General features: G+C 47.1%; 1 protein-coding gene and 1 pseudogene across 6 annotated transcripts in view; one reads left to right on the forward strand and one right to left on the reverse strand.

Moving 5' to 3' along the window:
• The window catches only part of Abtb3 (ankyrin repeat and BTB domain containing 3), a 276,858-nt gene that overhangs the window by 168,315 nt on the left and 81,788 nt on the right, over window positions 1-26,755 (reverse strand). Inside the window, exon 1 of one of the 6 annotated variants that reach the window (XM_063264587.1) lies at window positions 20,158-25,630. The exons of 4 other annotated variants lie outside the window; for them this stretch is intronic. In XM_063264587.1, the coding sequence (XP_063120657.1) occupies window positions 20,158-20,200 (43 nt within the window). In that variant the 5' untranslated portion in view covers window positions 20,201-25,630. Of the gene's footprint in view, window positions 1-20,157; window positions 25,631-26,755 lie in introns of those variants that run through there. One more of the 6 variants, XM_063264585.1, reaches the window with a different exon arrangement.
• On the forward strand, window positions 6,474-7,790 carry Ybx1-ps21 (Y box binding protein 1, pseudogene 21; annotated as a pseudogene).

A 26,755-nucleotide genomic window follows, 5' to 3' on the forward strand; every position in this document is an offset into this window, starting at 1 on the left:
GGAACTCCAAGATCAGCAAGAGCCCCTGTCTTAAAAATCAATGTAAAGAGTGATGTCGACTTCTGGCTTCCATGTGCAGGTGCACACATGTGCACATGGGCCTACTTGTATGTATGCAAACACCCATAACGGGGTACAGAGGGAGACAAACTCTAGCCCAAGGCAAGGCCAGCAAAGCATCCCACACCAGCATCATCAAGGTTGTAAAGCTTCTTGGACCAGGAGTCTGTCTTTCTCTTTCCCCTTGACTTCTCCAGTCCCAGTCCAGGGTCTTGGGATAAGAGATTTCCTCAATGATAAATTCTTGGGTACTCATGGCTGGACTAGTCCCTCTTGGTGATGTCCAGATGTTTTCGTGAAGTATCAAAACGAAGTGGAAGGAGACCTGATTATCTGTGGCGTGAGAGTGGTGCTGATGGGGGGAAAGGGGAGATACAGGATGCGGAAAGAACAGTAGACAGGGCCAGTGAGGCCAGTTCCCCGTTCTGCCCTGGTGGCTCTAAACAGAGCTGTCTGGACAAATTCTGCTGTACATCCTATGTGTGTGTCTTCCTCCCTCTGGAACGTTCCATGGTTGCCTCCCTTCCTCACCTCTTACTTCTACACTCAGCAGCACCTCAGGAGATGACACACAAAGCCAAGCCTCAACCTGCCCCATTAGACACACATGCCTGAACTTCATTTCCACAAGGGTGAGAAAAATCTCCCCTCTCCCAGTAAAGTAGAGGAGAGTTTTGAGGTTTGCACATTCACACACTGAGCAGTTTGTGGTCTATAAACAGGTACCTTTTATCGCTCCTTCCTTGTGTATCATAAATTCTAATTATAGCAATAAGGCATAGCAGGAGTTGAATGACTTATTGAACGAATGGATGGATGGATGGATGGATGGATGAGTGACTGAATGAATGCAATAGCTTGTTCTTCCAGTTGCATATTTCCCCGTTGATTCTTCTGGGTTTTATTTCCCTGGCTGCCTCTTTCCGCAGGCCTCTCTGACCAAGTGCACTCCACTCCCTGTAGCTGTTTCACAGACATGTGGCTGCTGTCATGGTGTAATTTCTGTGTTGAATCCTTAGTCTCCCTAAAATGGAATAAGGAGGTGTGGCTTTGGAAGGGTGGCTTCAGGAAGAGGGCAAAACTCTAGTGGATCGGTTTGGTGCCCTTATAAAAGAGACCCCAGAGAGAACTCACTCCTTGATCCATAAAGTGGGCCCTCTGCAGACAGCAAATCTGCCTTGACATTGGGCTTCTAGGCCTCTAGGACTATGATAAATCCGTGTCCAGTTATTATAAGCTGCATATAAGATGGTACGTTGTGTTAGCAGCATAACCAGACAAAGACAGATGCCCTGAGAACTTCACACACCGGGCCTAAGAGAGATTCCAGGGTGGCAAGTGGGAGCATCTCCCCATTCCTCACCCACTTCTGATTGTGCTTTATTTATGAGTCCTCCTGGGCCACTACAAAGAGCAATTACCTCACAAGATTTACATGCTTCAAGTTCCCCAGGAGTCCCTCATCACTCACCCAGGAGCCATAACTGTGGGAAGAAAGAAAGGGAAAAACAGGAATAGAAAGGAAACTTCTTATGCACTTCCGGAGATGCTGGAGCCCGCTGAGGAAAAGGCTTGGAATGTTAAGATATACAGCCAAGTATTAATGCCCGCATCCATCCATCAGCCACGCGGCTCAGCTCCGAGCTCCACAAAGAAACAGGACGACTCGGCTTGCAAGGGAAAAGAGGAAAATCAAGTCCACGGTCTTCTCTACTTCAAACCCAAGCTGGAGCAGAAAACGTTCAGAGCTAAGACTATTCCATTCTAGCAAGACTTGGATTACTTCAAAGATTTCTTTCTTTGTGGAAGAAAATTTTCAAAAGAAAAACATGTCCCCCAATCACCCATTTAACTGTTGGCTCCTGAGTGTCAGTTCTGTCCCCCCCGTAGCACCCCAGAAATGCAGACAGAATGGTATCTCCCTGCCCTGGAGAACAAGAAGTGAAGAGATTCTTCAGAATGTAGACCAAGGCCTTCTTCCCAGATTGCTAACAGCAAAGCTCTGGGAGTGAACTCTGACATCTGCATTTTAAGCCAGGGCTCTAAAGGTCTAGGAATCTCTGCCTGCCATCCTCAAGAGGAGAGGCTGGGTCCTTGTCCCTTCCAGGCTTGGGGTTGGGGGATGTGCCCAAGAGCTGATTTTTCACTGACAGGAACCTCTACATTGCCTCACTATGCGATCTGAGCAAGTCACTTCCAGCCAGGAGCCTCATTTTCCTCATCTGTAAAATGGGAAGAACATTTGTTGATGTCATCTCATTTCATGGAGACCACGGATGGCACATTGTGGGTTCGGGCCTCACTCCATCTCTCTCTGTCTCTCTGTCTCTCTGTCTTTGTCTCTGTCTGTCTCTCTGTCTCTCTGTCTCTCTGTCTCTCTGTCTCTCTCTCTCTGTCCCCCCTCTATGCTCTCTCTCTTTTTCCTCCCTTTCCTGTCTTCCCTTCTTTCTTCCTTCTATTGGAGCACTGCTGTGTCACAGCGTTTAACTTTCTGGAGCTGTTGAGGGCGGCTGGGACATGGGTCCCAGGCAATGTGGCAATGTGCGCTCGCCATAAGGGTCAGGGAAGATCCTTTGAAATAGCAGCAGAAGCAGGAGAAGAGAGGCCATCTCTTGAAGGAGGTGGAGTTCAGAACCTTCCAGAACAATAGAATGGGCAAGTGCCTGGGAGGTGCCTGGGGCAAGTGAAGGAGGGAAGTCAGCGGTGGTACAGTGAGGTGGTTTGGGGAATGGCTGGAATCTGGAGAGGAAGGAGTGGCCAGATACCTAGACCTGTAGAAGCTGGCTTGTGAGCCTCCCCTGCATCCAAGTGGGTGCTGACCAAGACCAAGCAGGGGCCTCACTCGGACACACCAAATGTGCCACGTGCTGTCCCTTTGCTGCTGAACTACAAGAAGCTCAGAGGGCTTCTCAGACAATGGGCTGGGCAGGACTTTTAAGAGCCAGTGAGGCCCAGCTGAATTTTGAGGCCATCAGGTAAGCCTTAGGGAGGCAGTTATGTTTTATCGTAGACACCATGGGAGGCCTCTGATGGGCAAACAGCAGGGTATTAATGCCAGTACAGTAACATTTTAAAAAGCCCATTCTTAGCAAATTTTAAACATGCACTCGAAACCCGACAACAACAATAAAAGAGGAGATGTTGGGAGGTGGTGGGCATGTGTGTGGTCCTGATGCAGTGGATTTAACAGACACATATCCACAAACCTTCCGCCATAAAATACGTGGGACCTGGTAGAAACCAATCAGACCCCAGTGGAGCAATTTAGAAATATGATTAAAATTACATTCGGGTTGCTGTGTGAATAGGAACCAAGGACAGTGAGGAAGATGGCCCGCAGTAATGGGTCTGGAGAGCCCCTAGTGTGAGGCCAGAGCAGATGTGAGCAGGAAGGGGCTTGTGCTTCTTTTGTACCCAAGCCCTGCCCCCCACTCTCCAGGCGGCATCCAGAGAGCCAGGCAGCCTTGAGAGTCTCCTCTTCCAGTTCTTCCCCAGAAGCCAGAGGCTCAGGAAACAAATGTTAATTGGCCTGAGACTTTCATACACATCCCCAACATTCTCAGAGCTAAGTTCAGAGCAGGCCCTGTCAAACCAAGCCCGCCAAACTTATTATTACGCCAAGCATGTCCAGGGAAGGTTAAATGGAGGAAGAAAGCACCAGGCATCTCAAGTGCTGCTACCTGTGAGTTACGGCACCATTAAAGACTCGCAATCATTAGCACTCGTGGGCATGGAATAGCTGTCTTTATGCTCAGACAACAAACACTCGTTTCCTTCAAGAGACCAATGCGAGCCACACTTCCGAGGCTGTTAACAACTGTGATAATAAAATAAGAACCAGTGATGCCTTTTGTTTGCAAAATACATCACCGTTTGCTAATTGCCTATTACTGGCACAAGGAGGGAGGTTTTTGTTTCCCGTTCTGTTTTGTTTTGTTTGTTTGTTTTTGTTTTGGGAATTGCCCTGTGCATTCGCATCCAAGGGCATCTCACCTGGAGCAGCTGCTCTCTGTGGAGACGGCATCTGGAGCCCTGGTTACTTATTTATTCCTGTGGTGATGAAGGTTGAACCCACGGCCTCGTACACACTAGACAATTGATGTACCAGTAAGTAATCTATGCCGTCCTTTACGTGTGTGTGTGTGTGTGTGTGTGTGTGTGTGTGTGTGTGTGTGTTGGTGTATGGGAGAGTATGTGTGTGTGGTATATCCACATATGTGTGCATGGATGCCCTCTCTGGTGCCCGTGGCATGCCTGGCTTTGTACATAAATGCTGGGGATCCAAACTCACGCCATCATATATTCACAGAAAGCAGTCTTACGTATGGAGGCATCTTTTTTACTTCTTATTTTAAGACATGATCTCACCCAATTGCTCAGACTGACCTTGAATGTACTCTGTAGCCAGGTAGGGCTTGAACCTGTGACCCTTCTGGTCTAACCTCTTGAGTAGCAGGAATCTTGGGCATGCGATACCATGTCTCAGCACGCTCTGGTTCTAGAGTTAATCCCTGCCCACCCCAACGCCAACCCTGATCGTCACTGAAAACGATGTGGTGCTGATGTCAAAGTGTCACTGTGTGTCATCCGCAGTGGGGGCTTTGGGAATGTAAACTCAACGGTCATAGAGCTCAAGGTATGAGCCATAAGAGTCATTCATTCATCCAAAAGAGAAGGAGAGGTTTCCAGAGTTGGATGCCTTTTATCTGCCAGAGGACATTCCCTGAGGACAAGCCTGTAGCTTGTCAAGTATACCCTGAGATGGTACCTTGTGTGCTGAAAGACAGGTTGGGATGTATTCACACCGTGCTGCATTGGAGTTAGGTATCGCAATCTCATCAAGAAAACCCAACCCTAGAGGTTCTTCTCAGAAGGATGTGAGGACTACCCACCTCAGGTATATGGCTGACTCACGGTCCCCACCAAGATCTGCTAATACATGGAAAAGAACTGACCCAGGCAGTTCTGTCCCTTTTTAGCTTCTATAAAAACCATCACAGTGTTACTGGTAGGACAGAATCAGAGGCCCTGGGCTTGGTTATAGTATCTGAAAGCTGAGTTTGGCCTCGCCCAGTGTCTCTGGATTCACTTTCCAGTGTAGAACATCCTCAGCCTAGACCACAAGGGTCAGAGGGAGCAGGTAAAATACACACAGTGGTCCCTACGGTTTGGTCTTAGCAATTGTCATTATCTTAGTTAATTTCCCATTGCTAATACTAAGATGCCAACAGTTGACTGGGGGCTTACAATTTCAGAGGGCGAGTTCATGATTATCATGGTGGGGAGCGTGGCAATGGGCTGGCAAGCATGGGGCTGGAGCAGTAGCTGGGAGCTTACACCTTTATCCACCACGAGTAAGAAGCAGAGAGAGGGTTGGGGATTTAGCTCAGTGGTAGAGCGCTTGCCTAGCGAGCACAAGGCCCTGGGTTCAGTCCCCAGCTCCCAAAAAAAAAAAAAAAAAGAAGCAGAGAGAGCTAACTAGGAATGAGTGGGCTTTTGAAAACTCAAATCCCACCTCTAAGGTCAAGCCTCCTCCAACAAGGCCACACATCCAAATTTGTATCTACTCACAAATATGTACATCCACTGTGTACACAGCACTTCTTGGGGGCAGTTGCCTATGCCTTTCCACTGCATAGTTAAGGAACCAGATTATCAAGCCAAGAAATGACTAAAGGCCATTTCTAAACATAAGTATTGTCAAGGAAATCGAAATCTGGAAGCCACATAGTGATTGGCTGGGATTCTTCAGTGTATTGGGACCCCATCCCTGTGAAGGCATATTGGGGGGACATTTCTAAAGATCTAGATTAGAGCCCAGGCTCAGGAACATGTGCACAGTGTCCCATTATATGTAAGCCATGAGAAAAATGACTGGTATGCACTGACTCTATTACCAGAAAATTACCTGTACGTGGAATATCATCAGAAGGAAACACAGACACACGTGTCCCTAGAATCGAGATCTGTGAGCATCTTGTAATGCTGTTCAGTGGATTTGTTCAAACCAGAACATAGTGCTCCAAAAGCCTGGACCAGGCCAACAAGGATGAAGGACGGGTGATTACCAATGTAATGCTGGCCACACTCACAAGGCCAGCCTGCCACTTCCTAAGCTAATTTCTGGGCAGAATGAATTCTGTCTCTAAGTTTCTATTGGGTCACCTTGTTCTTCATTTTCCTCCTTCTTCTCTTAAATGTTTACTGATGGAGATCGCAGGGTATTTATCTGAGAGTCATGTTACTTACTGTGTGCTATTTCCCTAGTGGGAATAGCTCTAGTCTTCCATGGCAATACCTAGTGTTTGCAACATGAATGTTAACATACCCTCTTCCAACACCATCTGTTGAAATCCTAATCCTTAGGGTGATGATACTTGGAGATGAGGTGCTAGTTTAAAATACTTTAATAGCGCCCCCGCCGCCGCCCTCAACGTCGCCGACACCAAGCCCCGCTCCACGGGCAGCCTCACATCGGCGGCGCCCGCCAGCGGGGACAAGAAGGTCATCGCAACGAAGGTTTTGGGAACAGTAAAATGTTCAATGTAAGGAACGGATACGGTTTCATCAACAGGAATGACACCAAGGAAGACGTATTTGTACACCAGACTGCCATAAAGAAGAATAACCCCAGTAAGTACCTTCGCAGTGTAGGAGATGGAGAGACTGTGGAGTTTGATGTTGTTGAAGGAGAAAAGGGTGCGGAGGCAGCAAATGTTACAGGCCCTGGTGGAGTTCCAGTTCAAGGCAGTAAATACGCAGCAGACCGTAACCATTATAGACGCTATCCACGTCGTAGGGGTCCTCACGCAACTACCAGCAAAATTACCAGAATAGGGAGAGTGGGGAAAAGAACGAAGGATTGGAAAGCGCTCCTGAAGGCCAGGCCCAACAACGCCGGCCCTATCGCAGGCGAAGGTTCCCACCTTACTACATGCGGAGAGCCTATGCGCGTCGACCACAGTATTCCAACCCCCCTGTGCAAGGAGAAGTGATGGAGGGTGCTGACAACCAGGGTGCAGGAGAGCAAGGTAGACCAGTGAGACAGAATATGTATCGGGGTTACAGACCACGATTCCGCAGGGGCCCTCCTCGCCAAAGACAGCCTAGAGAGGATGGCAATGAAGAGGACAAAGAAAATCAAGGAGATGAGACCCAAGGTCAGCAGCCACCTCAACGTCGGTATCGTCGCAACTTCAATTACCGACGCAGACGCCCAGAGAACCCTAAACCACACGATGGCAAAGAGACAAAAACAGCCGATCCACCAGCTGAGAATTCGTCCGCTCCCGAGGCTGAGCAGGGCGGGGCTGAGTAAATGCCGGCTTACCATCTCTACCACCATCCGGTTTGGTCATCCAACAAGAAGAAATGAATATGAAATTCCAGCAATAAGAAATGAACAAAGATTGGAGCTGAAGACCTTATAGTGCTTGCTTTTTGCCCGTTGACCAGATCCATTAGAACTGTCTGCATTATCTATGCAGCATGGGGTTTTTATTATTTTTACCTAAAGATGTCTCTTTTTGGTAATGACAAACGTGTTTTTTAAGAAAAAAAAAAAAGGCCTGGTTTTTCTCAATACACCTTTAACGGTTTTTAAATTGTTTCATATCTGGTCAAGTTGAGATTTTTAAGAACTTCATTTTTAATTTGTAATAAAGTTTACATGATTTTTTTTTAAAAAAAAGTCAAACTGCAAGCACCTGTTAATAAGGTCTTAAATAATAATAATAATAAAAAAGAAGACAAGGCTAGGAGAGGGACTTTATGAAATGGGCAGAGCACCCTTAAAAGGGGACTCCGAACGGTTTGTTAGTCTTCTATTCTGTCTTATGAGGAGAGGTGAGGAAGTTAGTCTGCAAGCCAGAGGAAGGCCCTCACCAGAACCTGATCATTCTAGCTCTGCAATCCCCAACTTCTAAACTCTGAAAACACAGGAAATACATCTCTGTTGTAGACACCCAGTGTCTGTTGGCTGAGGTGCCGGCTTGCTGGCACACATGCTTGCTCTTGGTCCTCATGCCTTTGTAGACATACTTACCCTACTTCTTTGCTGTCATCCCACTTCTATATTCCTAGGGCTTTCATCTTCTCTTGGGATCTGCTTCTGGGAAGAAATTCAACCTAGGACAAGGACCCGGCCTGTCTAAGACTGCTATGGGAGTTCACAAGAGAAGACACGCATAGTATAGCACACTCAGAGCTCTGAGTAGGTGCTCAGCGAGTCAACTTTCGTGCCACAGGCCACACTTTCCACAGATGTTCTACCTGTTTCCAGGGCCACCTTGTCTGTCAAGCACTGCAAAGCCTCTCTGGGCCAATTATATCATGAGAAACAATTTCCCCAACAGCTGTTTGATTAATTAAATTTCTAATAATAACTCATCATTTGGATAAATCCATCAGACACATGAGATGCCTACTCCACTAGTATCCCTTTCCCTTCATGTTCTTCTTGCTTTGAGTGGGTTAACCTTGCTCTACCATAAAGAAGAGGCAAGCAAAGGTGTATGTGTTGTGGTTTAAATAGGAATGGCCCTGTAGGCTCATAGATTTGAAGGCTTGGTCATTAGGGAGTGAAACCACTTGACAAGGATTAGGAGGTGTGGCCATTTTGAAGTAGGTGTGGTGTTGCTGGAGGCAGTGTGTCACTGGGGGTGGGCTTTTGGGATTTAAAATGCCCAAAACAGGCCCAGTGGTTGTGATTACTCTTGCTTCCTGTTGATACAGATGTATCAACTCCCTCTCCAGCTCCATGTCTACCTACATGGCACCATGCTTCCTGCCACGATGATAATGGACTAAACCTCTGAAACTGTAAGCCAGCTCCAAGTAAATGCTTTCATTATTAAGCGTTGCCATAGTCATGATGTCTCTTCACAGCAATAGAATATTGACTAAGATGGCATGCCAGTCAATGAATGAACTGTGAATGAGAGAGATTTTCCGAACAACCTCATTGAGACTCTGATCACCCAAAGCTTGAGTCTCCAGTGGACATGTTCATGAGAACCTCAAGAGGTCCCTGCTGTAAATGCACATAACTGCCCCTCTCTACAAATTCTGTTATGAAAATCTGGATGGTATCCAGGAACTTGCATTTGAGCACCTTCCTCAAGGGATTCTGATGCAGGGATCCCGAAGATGTCATGTACAATATGTACATTGATGGACTACTGCCTGGACTAGAGTAAACTCCCATTCATTCATGTTCATGTTCATGTCCTGTTCTGTTCCAGCCGCAAAACTAAATGCTCTGATTAATTGCACTACACATCTGCCGGGGGCCAAGGAGATGGCTCAGACAGTAAAGTGCTAGCTGCACAAGCAAGAGGGCCCGAGTTTGGATTCCCACTTGGAACTTAGGCACAAAGCAAGTGTGCTTCTGTTGGCTCAGCTCTGGCTGGGGAGGCAGAGACAGAAGGATCTCACAGGTTCCATAATCAGTCAATGGACCTGAATTAGTGAGCTCCACATGAAGAAAGAGACTCTAACTCAAAAAAGAGTAGAGATGGATAAAAGAAGAAAAGCAATAGCACCATTTAGTCTCCACATATGCATACATGGGTAAGTCGGACACACACACACACACACACACACACACACACACACACACACACACACAGTGAAATGAAGTCTGTTTTGTCTGCTTTTTACATACCAGGAGTCTTATTTCAAAACATGGTTACTCAGGAAAGACTAAAGGAAAATCCTTCCCAAAATCAAAGAATCAAGGAGAGAGGTCAATTCCTCCCATTGAGTTAGTATGACTACCCCATTGTGAATGACGGTTTTTTGCAGGGGAGGGTGTCATCCAGCCCCATAAGTCTGAAGCTGCAAAGTGATCTTTTCCCTCCAGGGCTTTGCATCTTCAGCATCATCTGGCCGAATCAGGATGATAGACAGGTTGAGGGAAGCCACATAGCTTAGGTATGTCTGGCTATATAGACCAGACTTACTCATGTAAGGCTTTCACGAAGAAAAATGTCACCCTGTGCAGTATTGTGCAGTATTTCGGATTGACTTTTTCCAGTCCCTGCTATGTGTCAGAGCTCTCTGGAGTGAAGAGGTGACTAAGCCAATTCTGCCTCAGAAAAGAGATAATTCCTGTGTGCTTTGCTCCAAGAAGAGAAATCTCACGGAATGAGTCATGGTGTTCAGCATAGAATCAATCCTTCCTGGCTTGGGAAGGGATTTGGCGTCACCTTCCCAACATGCAGGTCACATAGACCCCAGTCCATTAACTGGAGATCCCTGGGAGGACATAAGTGCTTTCTGTCTGTGTGTTGACCCAGTGAGCGCCTGAGAATGAAGGGCCAAGAAGCATTTTTGCTTATTTGTGTAAAGTTAACAAAACATTAACCTATGCAGTGTTTTCTCTGAAAAATTACAGCTGGGAATGCAGTTCAGTGGTGAGTGCAGGACTCATTTATACGAAGCCCTGGGTTCCATCCTAATAACAGTAAAAGTTAGATTTAAACCGGATATAGTGGCATTCACCTGTAATACCAGGAATGCAAGGTTCTATCTCAAAACAAACAAACAAACAAACAAAAACTATAAAACAAAACCAACAAATTACAGTGATAAGCCTTGACTAGGAAGAATTCATTACAATAATAAAGTGTAGATCAAATTAGGAGATTAAAAGAATACATCTCAATCATAGAAGGAGATACATTATTATCTCAGTAGATGGCAGCTAGTCTTTGTTTTTCTTATTTATTTATTTTCAATTTATGCTTCTTTCATCTAATATATCCCAACCTCAGACTCTCCTCCCTCCACTTCTACCATCCCCCTCGTCACCTCCCCTCTCCTCCAAATACACTCTTCCTCCATTTCCCTTCAGAGAAGAGCAGGCCTCCCCGGGATATCAACTGAACACAGCATAACGAGATGCAATAAGTCTAGGCACAAACCCTTATATCAAGGCTGGATGAGGCAACCCAGTTATTTTTCTTTTTTAAAAGACTTTAAAAAAATCTGCCTTAATGTTTGAAAATTTAAAAGTACAGGACATCTTCTTCATGAAACAAAGAAAAATCCAATGATCAACATCATACTTAATAAGGAAACACTAATGACAGCTCATTCGAGTCCTACTGGAGGACAGGAAAATGGTTTACCATCATTTAAAAACGTAATTCTGGGGGGCTGGGGATTTAGCTCAGTGGTAGAGCGCTTACCTAGGAAGCGCAAGGCCCTGGGTTCGGTCCCCAGCTCCGAAAAAAAAGAACCAAAAAAAAAAAACCGTAATTCTGGAAGTTGAGAAAATGATGGGCAGATAGGTATTCATGTATTTGGGGACCAAAGACAAACACTGGAAAGGGTAGAAGCTGCCCTAACAAGCTGAGATGTGTCCACTGTGAAATACTGGTTATTAGAAAGTCAGTTGTACAGAACTTGCAAAAGGGATACCAAAACAACAAACATCAAGAACTCTTCCTACCCTCTCCAGTCCTGTCACTGCACATTGACAAACCCGTCTTCAGAAAATACTTGGAGTTACACAAGTAAGCATAATTCAAGGTTATAAAAGAACAAAAGCAGAGACAAACTAAATGTCCAATAAAAGAGGGTTGAATAAATGAATTAGAATTTCTCAAGAATAAGCAAGAATGTAGAACAATACTCGAACATTAAAGTTAAGGCATGTAATACTTAGAAAATGACTCAATGAAAGAGAAAAAACACAGTGTGTGTACTATAATATGATTTTGTAAACTACAGCCATAAACATAGAAAACCAACTAGAAAACAAATGGAAATGTATAAAGTGTTTATCTGGGTGTTCTGTGGTTCCTTTGGTTCATACCCATTGACAAATGATTAGAAAATAAGCTATAATACTTAAATATAAGTTGATGGGGGCTGGAGACATGGCTAAGTTGGAAAGTGCTTGCCTAACATGAACAAAGCTCTAGGCTTAAGTTGCATCACCATATAAAACGAGGCATGGTAGCAAAAGCTTAGAACTCTAACACTTAGGAGACAGAATCAGCAGGAGGAGTCTATGCACTCAAGACCTGCTGAAGTTTGCTGAGATCCTGTCTCTAAACAAACCAACCAACCAACCAACCAACCAACCAAACAAACATACCAGCTGCTGTAACATGAAGTTTCAAAATGTACCTTGTATATTGCTGGGGTTGTGTCTAAGATCATTCCTGCTATAGTCAGCCAATGCCAGATAGCAAACAAAGATTGTCCATGGCCTCTGATGGCCTCACAGCTTTCCTACATTATGGGTGATTTGTGTCATGTATATCTGTAAAATATAACCAGGTCTACAGTTTTTCAAACTAATTGCCTTGTGTGCTGAGCTCTGGTAAAAACCAACCCTTTGGCTGAATTGCTAATAAAACCCCATCCACCCAGAGGCATAGAGGAGAGTACCAATAATTAAGCAGTCTCCATGGAGCTGACCTTGAGATCTAACCCTGGCTGGTGACGATAAACACCAGGGCTTCTGGAAGTCTAACTCACAGGGTAAGGCACCTGTGATATGTTATACAATCCATCTCATACATCCTTATGAGGAGTGCAGATCAGGCACAAAGAGGGAATTTAAAAAATTGGCATGGGTTGGGTGTGTGGTTGACCAGTTGTCTAGATTGATGATAGAACAGTTTTTAATCCTAAGCTTGGAGGAGGAGACCAAGTGAACTATTGCTAAAACTCTAGGAAAAGTATAGGCCAAAGTCAGTTTGGCAGCTGGCCCAAGACCCTCTCAGAGGCCCTTTCCAGCCTGTCACATACCTAAGCAGTACAGACTATGAGCACAATGCTTGCCAGCTGAAAAATCCAGCACTTTCTGTGTTGTAAGCAAGAGAAGGAAGTCCAGCACACTCCTACCCTTGGCTCACACAAAAAGTCCTCTTAATTTAGGGATGGTCCTTTCCTACTCTTCACTAGATGTGTGTGTTGCTGGCACTTTGGTGAAGCAATATGGAAGCTTTGTGTCTTTCAGCCATCCCTGTTCCTTCTTTTATCCCTGTTTCCTCTTCTATAAAGGAAGAATGATAACAGCACCTGTCTCACAGGGATACCAAGACAATTAAACAACGCAAAGGGTATTTGTGGCTTATCCTAGAGTATGGCACCCACGATAGACTCATCAGTGTTGACTTCTGCTACTTTAATTGGGTTTTTACCTCTTCATGGGATTTGATATTTTACATTGGATCCTCCCAAAAGCTGACCCCTAGGCAGATTTGGCTGTGTTGGCTAGCAGCCAACAGACACCAGGAAAAGCAAGAAATTTATTTTCCGAGTAGAGTCCAAGAGGAATTCACCCTGCTTTCTTCTGAGTCATAAGTGGATTTTATTGGGACTTCCCACCACCATGATAGTAAGAGAGTACATTTGTGTTGTTTTAGGCCACTTTTACGGTCATTTGCCACAGTACCAACAAGGAAAATAAGGTAATTTAGAAGACAGTGAGGAGAATGTATGAAATGGAGAGAGTGAAGGGGGGGGTTAGGGGTTACTACTAACTTATCAGCAACAAGGACATCTGGGTGAGGCTGCAGCAATGGATTGGAGAACAAAGATCAACAAGACACATTAAGAGCACCAAACACCCAGGACTTGGCAATGTTTCGATAGGAAGACAGAGCAGAGTGATGGCCAGGTTTCTGGCTTGAACCATGATGGCAGATAGGAGAAGACAAGGATGAATTCCAGACCCTCTTGGTACCAGGGCAGGGCTGCTTCTGCATAGGCTGATCAGAACAAGGCCAATGTGACAGCAGTGAGCCAGTCCATTAGCAAACCCAGTCTAGTCAGCATCTGCAGGACACCCAGATGGGAATGGCAGGGGTCAGCATCTGGATGTGAGCAATACTCAGAGAAAGAAGGGATGATCCAGAGGGGAGCAGCACCCCCCAGTTCTAGCTGACATCACTGCCAGGAGCCCCTCGAAGGCACTTTGCCGGAGCAGTGCCCAGCTGAATTAGATTCCCACACTGAATGCTCAAGACTCACAACTCCCCACTACAGCATCAGGGGTGCCCCGCCTCTTCCCTGTCCTAGACACAATGGGGCCAGCAGGCCACTACTTGTCTTTAATCATTCTCAACTGCTTTGGGAAGAGGAAAGGGGGACAAAGCCCTGCTGTGAAGTGCTGATGGCACAAAAATGGGAGAGAATAGTAAATAAGAAGGAAACACCCCTGAGATGAGCCAAAAGAGAGATGCTAGCATTTATGCAAGTAGGCCAGAGCTGTGGGGGAGGGAGGCAGGCACCGGGGCTGCACTGGCATGCAAATCCTTTCTGCTGCAGAGAAGAGGCTCAGCTCTCCCGGGAACCTGTAAGGCTGTGTTGGGCTGACCCAACTTCGGGGAGGGCTTCTCCCTTCTCCAGAATTCGAGGACTAAGGAGGGATCCAGAAGAAGATGGGGATCCGGGGAGAATGGGCCACTGGACACCAACACACACGCACACACACACACACACACACACACACACACACACACACACGGAATAAGGGAACTAAGTGGGTTCTGAGGTGCTGTGCTAGAACTCTGGATGACAGGGATGGAAATAGGGCCGCCATGGTAGGAGAGGTTTGTCTCACCTGTGTACTTCAGGAGAGCTTCTAACAGAAGCTACTGTGATGAAACTTGAACCATAAAATTAACCTTTATTAAGTGAACACTGCAGTGGAATTTAAAACATGCATGGTTTGACTTCACCACCATTCCTATCTAGTTCCAAAATGTTCACCTCACCCCAAAAGGAAGTATGTGTTTATTCCTCACCTGCTCCCATTGCTTGGGGAACTATACGATGTGTAGGACCATATGCTGCGTGGGACCATATGCTGTGTGGGACCATATGCTGTGTGGGACTGCAGGATGTCTGGGACTATAACAGTGTATGAGCTTTAGCCCATGCTCCTTTCTTCTAGCATAAAGATGTTGGGGCATCTTCCTTTTAATGGATGGATAACAGGGAGGAGATTTTTGAGCAGATCTTAAACAACAAACAAGAGTAGGCCGGCAGGGAGGCAAGAGAGAAAGGGCCTATGGTAGATGAAGAGGCGGTGATACTCGGAAAGGCTTAGAGGCTTGGCATTAAGCTGGGTGTGACAGAATATGAGTGGAGTGTTCACAGACAAACCTTGGGAGGCTGGCAGGGTTTGAGGGCAGGGACTTTGCCAAGATAAACGGGGGCCGTGGAAAGCAATAGAGGGTATGAGGTAACCATTCATTTTAAACATGATGCTCTGGCAGCAGTGTGAACTGAAGTAGGGAAGTCTATTAGGCAGCTACGAAGAGGCACTGGTTCCGAGAAAGGCAGGAACTGAGGTAACACCGAAGAAGGACGGTCCACAGCAGTATCACACAGTCAGACCTGACAGATGTGGCCCACCCACCTTGGAATTGAAGGACGCAGCAATGCAAGAGTCTCCACCGAGCCCTGGAGGGATCTGGAGGGGTAGGATGCAGTCAAGTGGGGAGAGGTGTTCTGACGTGGGGGTTTTGGTGTTCCGAGGGTCTTTCCTGTGGACCCGGAAATCTTCGGTTGCGGATACTTGCCTCTTAGTGTGCACTGGGTTTCTATTCTACAGTTAGGATGATGGGGACTCAGGGATTAGGTCTGGTACTCAAAAGCGAAGTTGCTGATGGCAGAGTCACCCCATGCTGATCCTAAGCCCCACTGCTCTTCTGGGAGGTAACTGGCTGCTTTTAAAGCTACTGCCCTCATCTCTAAATCTATTTGGTCCTCCCCCACAAGGAAAAGAAATATGGCCCACAGCATAGCAGCCATTGCCGCCACAGCCTTATCAAGGACAGTGGGTGGGGAGAGAAAAGAAAGGGGCAGGAGAATACTGTTCTCGAAGTAAACACTTAAAATTCCCGAAGTCCCACTGAGGATGCAACTGAACCTGATCAAACCTCAGAGTCACGAGGGTGAAGCAGTCACAGATAAGGTAACCAGGGAGACGCCCCCAAGGGCACGGAGGCTGGCTATGTAGCGATCTTTACACCACTTCAGAGCCTGCTTCGGCATCTCAAGGTGATGCTATTAGCCGATTCCTCTCGGATCACGTGAGCGGGCTTCCAGCACCATCGTGGGGAGAAAGACGCAAGTTAACAATTTCATGGGTAAAATTGAGGCTTTGGGGGCCTTCTTAACGGGTATGAATAAATCCGCCCTGGAGGCCAACAAAACCCAGGCAAGAATGAAATTAACCAAAGCAAACAACCCCGGGAGGTGAGAGATGTCATTTACAGGCAGAGAGGCAAGCAAGAGCAGTTTTTTTTTTTTTTTTTTTTTTTAACGAAGCCAGCCAGTCATCCTCTCAGAATGCTCTGCCAACGAGCCCCAGGTTGCATTCTCAAGGCCAAGCTGACAGAGCTGCCAAGGAATGGCCTTGAAGTGTAGTACATTGTCCCTGAGTGTTTGTCTAAATGATTCACAGAGAGGCGGCCCTCTCTCAAACACAAAACCTGGTGTCCGTGGGCATTAGGCATCGCTGGCTCCAAATTCTGACTTTATACAATCTTCCTGGCTCTCGTCACAGCCGGTTTCTCCCTGGTCACTCCCCAACCCAGACCTTCCCCGCAGCTATTATGAATCTCTACTCTTTCCACACAAAGGCTGAATGGGAGGGATATTGTCTTCCTTTCTGCCTTCTCTGGCCTTGTCAGGTAACTGAAGGACGGGTGACTCTCGGCTGTTTGGGTTCAAGTTCTTTCCCTGGGCATTGGCGGGATTGTGTTTTGTAGCTGAATAATGCGTGGGGGAAAGCTTTGAGAAGTGCTACCAACCAAGCCATAGCTCTTACTGAGATGAGGCCTCTTTTTGATGTCTCTGGGAAAGCGTGCTCCATGACACAGAAAAATGAGCAGGCAGGATCCTCATTCATTATAAGAATATTCTCATTATGCCTGGGCAGTAGAAGTCAGTTATTCTTGCTTGCATAATATCCATTCTCCCTCACTTCTAGAAACACACAGTTCGGGTGTGGGGAAAGCCTTCTCTGCCACCACCCAATTCCAGATGGTCAGTCTCATGGCAAGACTTGGTCAATCCCCATCTTCCTTTTTCTTGGGCAGAGTGATTGGGTCAGAAACGGGCAGTTAAGGGCTGGCGTGCAAGTGATTTTGGTAGACAGGTCATCCATCAGCTTTATTGACTAAAGAAGGAAAGGTGAAATACTCTGTTCTTGTAGTTGTTATCTGTGGACGCCTAGAACTTCAGGGGGAGGGTGGGGGAGGGGGGTTGTTACCCATGAGGAAATATGGTAACCTATGGTATGACCCTGGGGCAATTTTTACTGGAAACTCGTGGCTATGGGAGTCAATCTGAACTGAGTTTCTGCATATATATATATATTCTCCTGTCTCTGCTCATACAGAGAGCTGAGATTACAGCTCTGCCTCCTGTACAATACATCTGGCTTTTTAACTGGGCTCCTGAGCGTGAACTCGGGATGCTGGGTTTGTACTGCTCGCACGCTTTCGTACTTTCTGAGGCAGCTTGCCAGGCCTAGGAACGATCTTTCTAAAGTGTCTTTCAGACCATGTCGCTCTGCTGCCCAGGACCATTCAACGGTTTCAGTCCCACCTTGCCTAAGATAGCAGAGGACTATGGCAGCCAGTGGGTCCTTATCTTAGCTGTGTGAGCATGCTGACCAAGCCTTGGTCCTAGCTCACTCTGCCCCACCCATGCTGGCCCTCTTTTCTAGACCTCCCTGATGACATGGACAGACTCACGTTAAGCCCTTTGTACCTAACCTTCTTCAGCCTGGAGTCTTTCCTCCTGATTTCTCAGGATCCCTCTGCTCAAATTTTTCCTCCAGGCCCTTTCTTGACTGTCTCATGTAGAATACTATCTCTCCTTCACTGCTACAGTCAAGTTAGAACAGCATTTGTCGCATACCACTCTATAAATTTTATTTTTCAAGAGTTTGAGTATGTGTTAAGTATGAACGAGTGGCCTGAGACCCAACAGCCTACCTGGTCCCTCTGTTTTTTCCAACCTCCGTCACATGAAGTCTAGTTGAGATGCACAGTAGGTCTCCATAGTCTGGATGGAATTGGGGAAGCCTCTTGGACTAGTTCCTTGCTTCAATAAAGTTACTTGGCTTCAGGTTCCTACATTGGGAGTGCAGTCTTCTTACAGAAATAGTATCATGCTCCAATCCAACGGGAGGCTTAGCCTTGTGCGTGAATTGGTGCTGAGAGCGAAAACTCATTGTGTCCCCCACTTCCAAGCATTTTCTCTTAACAGAGGAGCTGTACGGGCTTCTTATCTTTGCTTTAAGTGCTAAGAAAACCAAAGCAGATTCTTTTTCTCTTCATTTAAGAGGCTCCTAGGAAGCCTTCCTCCCTTCCAGCATTGATCAACATGCGCTGTCTAGGCCTGCTGTTGCAAGCAGAGAGGTCTTTGTGCTTTGAGTGTTTAAAGGGAAGTCCTTCCCACCCCCCAGTTAGCTTTAGACTTCTCCTTTTCTTTAATTCCATGCAGTTTCAACACATTGGCAAATTTCTCGAAAACCACTGAGGTAGGAAGTTAAAACAGAAAGGAAAAATCGATCCATGGAGGAAGCTAATTAAAACACCTCCCCGTAGGACTTCGAGGCTTCTTATCCCACACCCTGGAGGCAAAAGCTATCTCAGCACACTGATATTGAGAGATGCGTGTGGGGTGGGAATAAGCTCAGAATAAGCCTCAGGTGACAATCCAATCAAACGTCACCCAAGGACCAGGGCTCTGGAACTGGATCCTCTTTCCCAACAGCTTCGAAGCCACAGAAGAGAGGAGAAACATTCAGAATAAAATGGGAAATTGGACTGCTTTGATCAATGGGGATCCCCTAGAGAGGCTTACAAAGAAGGCAGGAGAGAGACAGTCACATGGTGGGCGGTGGCTTTAGCATACTCAAAACCAATGTGTAGAGGGTTTTTTTTTTTTTGTTTTGGTTTGTTTTATTTTTATTTTTATTTTTGTTTTTGTTTTGTTTTTTATCTCCAAGCTACACACAGCTTCTGAAGGCAGCCTCATAAGCCAGATAGTGACAGTGACAGGCTGTAGTTAGAATCCAGGGAGGAAGTCAGGGTCCCTCTAGGAAACCCGCTCATAGACAGAGGCACTAAGAGTGCAGAAGGTTATGGGAGGGATGATTGGCCAGCTGTGGAAAGATATCACCAAAGACATACCATGCTTGCAAACTGGGGTCCCCCACCAAGCACAGTTGCAATGGAGGAACTGCTCACTTTGGGTTTATTTCTCTTCTTCACATAGGAAAAACTCGTGCGAGTGTCTGATTTGAGGATCTGATCTTGCTTGCCTTGCTGAGGCGCTCCCTGCCACTACCTCCTGCCCGAGCCCTGTGGTCTCTGTGGCTCTCTGTCTGTCCATCCATACCTCTCAACATTATACTTTATTAACACCACCCCATGTACACTTCCCAGCTCACAGTACTGGGGCCCTTTTGTTTCCCTGTGCTGTCCTGTCTTCCAGGAACAATACCCTCTCCTCAGTAACTCAAACCTCCTCGTAGGAAGTAGGCACCCAAGCTTTCACCGAAGCCTCAAATATGGATGGGCTAGCAAATCCGGCATCAAACTAGCTGTCAGAGTGAGATTAACAGTAAATGCCATTTGTGGAGCACCCCTCATGTGGCTTACAACTGACATGCATACTTCTCACCCATCCACTCGCTCAACCCTAACTACCACCCCATGTGGTGAGGCCTTAGAGTGTTACGGTGTCATGGGAGAGAAGCCAAGACACAGATCCATTCGGTACTGGACTAAGAAAACAGGAGGATTATGGGATTAGCAGAGAAGAGCCATCCAAGTGGCCCGAGTACCAAAAGTGAAGGGCCTGAGACGGTTCATGCATTAGAGAAACCAAAGTACAAAAGGAGGTCAAAGAAGCTTGATGCCTGAGAGGTCCGCAGAGGTGGGCAGGCCAGATGATAGGCAGACAGCCTCCTAGGGGCTACGAGAAAGAGCCTGGATTTTATTCTCAGTGTCTCAACCAGTACGGGTTGAATCTCGCATGGGAAAAAGCAGGTGAGTGCCTGGAGGGGTAGCAAGCAAGAGAGGAGGTCCGAGAACACATTTCACCTACCCTTATGGCCACTGCACACGGCCCTACGGGCCCCATTCGACATCCGTGCTTCCCCTGGGTCTTGCTAGGCGTGCACCTTGGTGATAAGGCTTGCTTGGTCCTCCGTTCCCTGTCTGAAAGCAAGTGCCCTCAAAGTGTTTTTGTTTCTTAATTAAATTCCAGCAACCTGCTCCTTTTAATTGCATCAAATTATCAGGCCATCTGTTACCTGGGCAAGCACAGAGGCTGGGGCCTCTCCTAGGGAGGCTACTGTACTCTCATAGGCACCCGAGTCCCACAGAAGGGGATTCTGGGAAGGATCTTTAAAGCAGCCCTACTTGTATTTAAAAGGCTGGGAAACAGCTATTTCAAATCAATGCCATCAATCTCTATCTGCGTATCCAAGCCTTAGAGAAGTGGCTAGTGTGGTCCGGGGTCACAGGAGGGGACTTCAGATTGGGGACAGGTGCTTCCGCCAGCTCTGTATCCGGCCAAGTCTCTTCTTGCTGCTTGGTTTCTAGGCTCCCACAGGCCACTGCTGTCAGCTGCTATGGCTCTATTGTCATCGTGCCCCTTCTGTTCAGGGCCTGGGAACTGTATCTGTCAGTTTCACTTCTGAGAGGGATCAGTGGGTTGAACAGGCCCAACATAGGAAGGATGCTGGCCTGGGATGACTTCGAATAGGCAGGTACTCATTTTCTCTGCCCTCACCATCCTGGGCAAGGTCTCTTGAGGCTGAGGCGGGATGAAGAACTTCTAGAACTGTCTCTATGGATGGGGCGATGGGGCAGACCTATAGGAAAAGTGGGTGTTTATACCTGTCAGGCACGCCCCTCACAGGCTTCCCTCCTACAACACTAAGGAGTGCTGACAAAAGGGAGACTAACACTTCCAAACCAACTTCTTTTTGAACCTTCCCAGTTTGTGGCATTTTGTTACGTCACAGTCGACACTAAGACAGGATTCAAGGTCAGTTGGCGGCAAAGGTGGCTTTGTTTCGACTCAAAGGCTCTTCGCTGTGGATCCACACTTGGCTGAGTGGGTCCATGCACGCACGTGTGCACGAGGAAACCTCCTGGCAGCACAAGTACAGCGATGTCATTTTGGTGACAGGGTGGGGGATGAGGGAGACACTGGCAGGGAGGAAAATCAATTGCTAATTTCCTAGGCACTCTTAATGCTCAAGTTGCTTCCCCGTTAGCAGTACCGAGCTCAGCAGAAAGGCAACAGGAACAGCCTTGCTTAGAGAGACCGTGGGGGACAACAAGGAAGAAATGGACACCTGCCTGGGCCAGGCAAACAGCTACATCCCGGTCACCTGCAGGTGAGTAGCTTCGGGTAAGGGTAAAGAAGCAACAGGAGCAGATGATGGCTTCACAACACAAACACCTAATGAAACTCCTATAGAGGGGAAACGCTGCTCTTCATGGGGTTACAGGACCTTAAAGATTCCTGCTTGTTTCTGATGTCTCTTTTGCTAGAAAAGCTAAGGAAAAGCCCAGATAGCTTGATGTCTAGGATGTGCTAACAGAAACAGGTTGAGTCTAGCTCCTGACAGGGGCTTGGTAGAAAGAAGGGAGGAAGCAGAGGTTGATACCTCCGTATATTGATTATTTTGGGTATAATGGGTATTTATTTATGCATGTAGTCCGGGCTGGCCTCATTCTATGTAGCCAAGGGTTACCCTGAACTTCTGATCTTCCTCCCAGCAGTCCTGGAATGGTTGGATTATAACTATGCACCACTATGCCCAGTTTATGGGACACGAACCCAGGGCCTCATGTTTACTCAGCAAGCTCTCTATGAGCTGAATGTTTCCAGTGCTGGGAATCAGGTCCTGACATCACACTCTGATACCTTGGTAAATGGTAGATAGGAAGCTGAAAGACGTTCCCCCCGCACAGGCGCAGTAGCCCTGACAACCATCCTAACATTCTAGGCTTTAATTATGCTACCCAGGCAAGAATTTCTGTAGGCTGCATCGACCTACTGTGAATTTCTGACCACAGACTTTTCCAATTTTCAGCGGGGCCTGCCTGAATTCTTTTAGAGTCTGGAATTTATCCAACCTCCCATTATTGGCTGGCTGTGAAACAGAGCAGAAAATGCCAGTCTTCTCTCCTTCTCATTCCAGAGTGAGCGGACACCCCAGCAGACCTCAGATCTAAACCGCCAGCCTCTCAAGGACGAGGGGCAGCCTGGCATGGTGCAAGGAACCTCAAGCTGGGGCCACAAGAGCGGAGGGTTTAAAGCTTGGCATTGTGAGTGACTGACAGTTCAACCCAGATGAGCATTCTTGGCTTAAGTTCCAGATAAATCTTGGCCTGTGCCATCCTTCGGCACAGTCACAGAGCCTTTCTCCTGTGATGACCCCCTTTCTCCCTGCTGGAGGAAGAAGGCCATAGATAAACAAGCAAGAAAAATATGACAGTGGGAAGGCCTACTCAGAGAATTGAAAAGGACCCAAAGAGCGATCGAGTGTGGCTTTAGTGGAAGTGGACACGAAAGACCACCCTGAGGAGGGGCCATTGAAAATAAGGCTTGAGAGAAAAGAAGCTGTCCATGCCCAAGGTAGGCAGAGGAGTATTCAGGAAATAGTGAAGACAGCAGGGCTGAGTCACACTTGATGATGGTTCAGAGAGCACCCGTGTGACTGGAGTGTCATGTGTGACTATAACACGGGGAATGATAACCACGATGGAGAGTGGTTCTACAGATCTGCCAGCTCCTACAGTGGCTTTAAACCAAGTGCACACGCACATTAAGTGGGGCTTACGGGAAAACTGTCAGCGGCATTTGTTGTGCACATGACGCGTTCCCCACAGGCTAATGTGTGCGGCTTGGTTGCCAACATGTGGGCTCTTGGAAAGCAAATGGGTCCTGAGGAATGTGACCTACTAAATAGCTTATTCCTTGGTAAATTCACAATACGGTCGTACTATAGAGGAATAGTAGGAGGTAGGGTCTGTAAGGTAAGTAGACTACTGGGTGTATACATAGCCTCAGGTCAGTGTCTTGCCCTGGTCTTGACCTACGTTCCCTTTCTTTCTGCTTCCTGCCTGACATGATGTGAGCAGCCTCTGCCACATGCTCCTGCTGCCATGATGCTCTACCTCACCATACTCCTGCAGCCATGGTGATCCACCTCACCATGCTCCTGCAGCCATGGTGCTCCACCTCACCTGCTCCTCCAGCTATGGTGCTCCACCTCACCTGCTCCTCCAGCCATGGTGATCCACCTCACCATGCTCCTGCAGCCATGGTGCTCCACCTCACCACGAGCCCAGAGCAACAAAGACAAGCAGTGTAGATTGAACCATACAACTGTGAGCCAAAATCCTGCTCCCCTAGACACTTAGGTTATTGACGGAAGGCATTATGTCACGCTAATGCTAGGTCTAGCGTAGTACCTCCTTTTGGATCTCAAAACACAAGAGGGAAACTAAATGTAGTTCTACTGTGGTACTGCTACCACAATGTCTCTAATTTCCAAGTGAACCTGCATCTGATAGCACTGGACACAAAAAGGCCGGGGTTGGGAGTGCTTATAAAAGTTCAGGTGTCTCTTGTCAGGCTTTGAGCACGAGTTGGGGATGGGGTAAGGAGCCTCCACCTGACTTTAAGCAGAAGGATGGAAGCTACATCTTCAATTCATGTGACCCCGATTTTACTACAAAAGGCTACTTAGCCTAAAAGTATCAGAAAGACAGAGTTATCTCCAATTCTCAGATTGTTTTAGAAAAAAAGTTCGTGCTCATTCGAGTCCAGAATTCTGCCCACTTGTAACTTTCACCCCGATTACCCTGGTCTCCTCTCAGCAGGACCTACTCTATCCACAGCTGGGTTTTCTGTCCTTCTCTGCCCACGTCTTCTTTTCTCTCCTGGATCTCTGATGCTCAAGCCGAGAAAACTATCCATCTCTCCTTTCAGAGATCTGTAATGTATGTTGGGGCACTGGAGGCCCAACTGGAGAAGTTGTGTAACTGAAAAAGGCCAGTCTAACCCAGTGAGTGGCAACTGGGCCACCCCCTGGCATCTCATTGGGATCTTTACAGACTAATTATGTCTGAGCCTTGCTCTTGAGAAGGACACAAAGGGTTTTCGCCTAATAGAAAAGTTGTCAAAGGTTCCTTGAGGAGCCCAGTGCACAGGTACACGGGAATCACACCCTGAAACACCAGCTCACTAGTCTTGGAGAGTCTTTTTTTTTTTTTTTTTTTTTTTTTTTCGGAGCTGGGGACCGAACCCAGGGCCTTGTGCTTCCTAGGCAAGCGCTCTACCGCTGAGCTAAATCCCCAACCCCTTTTTTTTTTCTTTTTTTTTTTTTTTTTTTTTCGGAGCTGGGGACCGAACCCAGGGCTTTGCGCTTCCTAGGTAAGCACTCTACCACTGAGCTAAATCCCCAGCCGTCTTGGAGAGTCTTATATAACACCTATCCAGCACCCCACCAACCTACTGTTCTGTGGAATACACCTTGGGGGACATCGGACGAAGGCAGTGGTTTACAAATTGCACCATGTCTCGTAATCATTCAGGGGCTTGAGCTCTAAGGCCAGAATCTGTGGTAACTCCTGACAGGTCCTCTAGGTGACTTGGATGATCATCTGAGTTAGAAGAGCATTTATTAACAAAACTGGGGCATTAGAGAGGGATAGTGAAAAGCAGGGTGCACCTAAGCTGAGGGCGAAGTCCCTCAACTCAGAACTTTCTTAGCTGGAGGTTTCTGACTGTCCCACTGCCTCACTCCACACTGTCGCCCCAATCAAGAAGGCCGCCATGGGAGAGCGGAGCACTAGGTAAGCACCAAGCATTTGGTGCTCAAGGAATGAGCCATGAGGATCCTCCCCAAATCTCTCACATCTCTGTGATCCTCTGTTGGTGTGCCTTTGTGACAGTAGACACATCTAATACCCTTCACTGTCCCCTTCAACCTTGCAGGACTGATGTGTCCTTCTTAGATGGAAACAGGAATGGTAAAGGTCTGGGGCAAGTTGTTTGAATTCTAAATCTCAGCTTTCCCGCCATTGCAAGAATTAAAAGAGGGACTATTTACGGAGCTTCGACCCGATTCCTGGTTACCCCCAAGAGTCTGATAAATGTCTGTTGTTCATGATAGCAGTGCATAGTGGAAGGCTCTCTGGAAACATCGTCACGAGTACAAAACCTCCAAGACTCAAGTGATACTCCTCTCTCAGGATGAGTCAGCTGCTTCTGGGGCCTGAGCAAACACTGCCTGCTCAAAGTGAACCACAGAGCCACAGGCCATCAGAGAATGTGCTCCCAGTCCCTAGAAGAACCAGGATGAACAAGACGAAGGATCATGTAGATATCCAATCTTAGATACTTTGTGGGTTCTTTTTCCCACTCTTCATACCCCCAGTTTCACTACCTGCCATCACTAAATAGGAGGGAAAAAAGGATGGGGGCGGGGAGGATCCCTTAATCTCATTTTCTTTCCTTTTGTTTCTTCTTTGAGCACAACTACAATCTGCAACCAACTTCCCCGCCCCGCCCCCGCCCCGCCCCCGCCCCGCCCCCGCCCCGCCCCCGCCCCGCCCCCAATGACCATCAACCACCAAACCTGCATCTCAAGGCCCTTGCATGTATACACCCTCTGAAAATTCCCCAGAATTCCAAACACCACGCAACGGCACAAACTGTCTGCAGCTGGCAAAACCACACCTCTGCTAGTGCACGAGACAAACCAGAGTCAGCCACTTTGGACGGTACAATGTAGCCCCACATCTCCACACCTGGAGTTAAAATGAAAACACATTCTAACAACATTTCTGTCTTTTTAAAGAGAGTCCCAGAACTCTCACTAAGGACCATACCTAACACCATTCACTAAACGGCAAGGTTAATATCCACCCCACGGAGCATGGCCGTTTAGTTTTTCCAAGCTCAGGAAAAACATGGGGTTAGAGGTACAGCTCTCTAAGGCCCCCAGCCTGATGGCTCATGGAGGCTCAAAGACTCACAAACCTTTTACAAATGGGGAAACTGAGGACGGGGGATGCGATGAGCCCGGCAAGTGTGCCAAAATTTGCCAGGTGAAGGTTGTAACAGAACAGATAGGAAGACCGTGACACTTACGGAGGGAAGGAGGTATTTCATACTGCTAGGTGCTGCACTGGTTACCTCACAAATGTTATGGCACTTAATCCACACAATATCCCCACAAGGTAGACATTAGTGTCTACAAGAGACCACACATGAGGCTTAAGCAGGCAGCATTGAGAATGCAAATCATTTCTCAGCTCGTTTAATTGCTAATAACCACACGTTACCAGGCTTCCTCTCCCTGAGTTTATATAGAAAGTAATCAAGAGACTGGGGAGTAATCTTTGGTGGTGTAATTGCCCATAAGCTGCCCAGGGACTTGCTGACTTGAGTGACCCATGTTTCTGCAGGCAGCCCCAGCTAACACGCTGAATCATCAAAATGGACTTGAGTGCCATCCTTCCTTTGGTCTTTGGTGCCATTCTCCGTCTAGGGTAGATAGATGCTTTCTTCTGCTTCTCCAGTAAAGACCTGTGATAAACTGTATTTATTTAGTCATTGGCACGTATCCCACACAAGTGTGGGTCCCAAGTGGTTGTGGTTCATGGTTTCTCAG

Source organism: Rattus norvegicus, chromosome 7 (genome assembly GCF_036323735.1).
Source record: "Rattus norvegicus strain BN/NHsdMcwi chromosome 7, GRCr8, whole genome shotgun sequence".
Taxonomy (NCBI): Eukaryota; Metazoa; Chordata; class Mammalia; order Rodentia; family Muridae; genus Rattus; species Rattus norvegicus.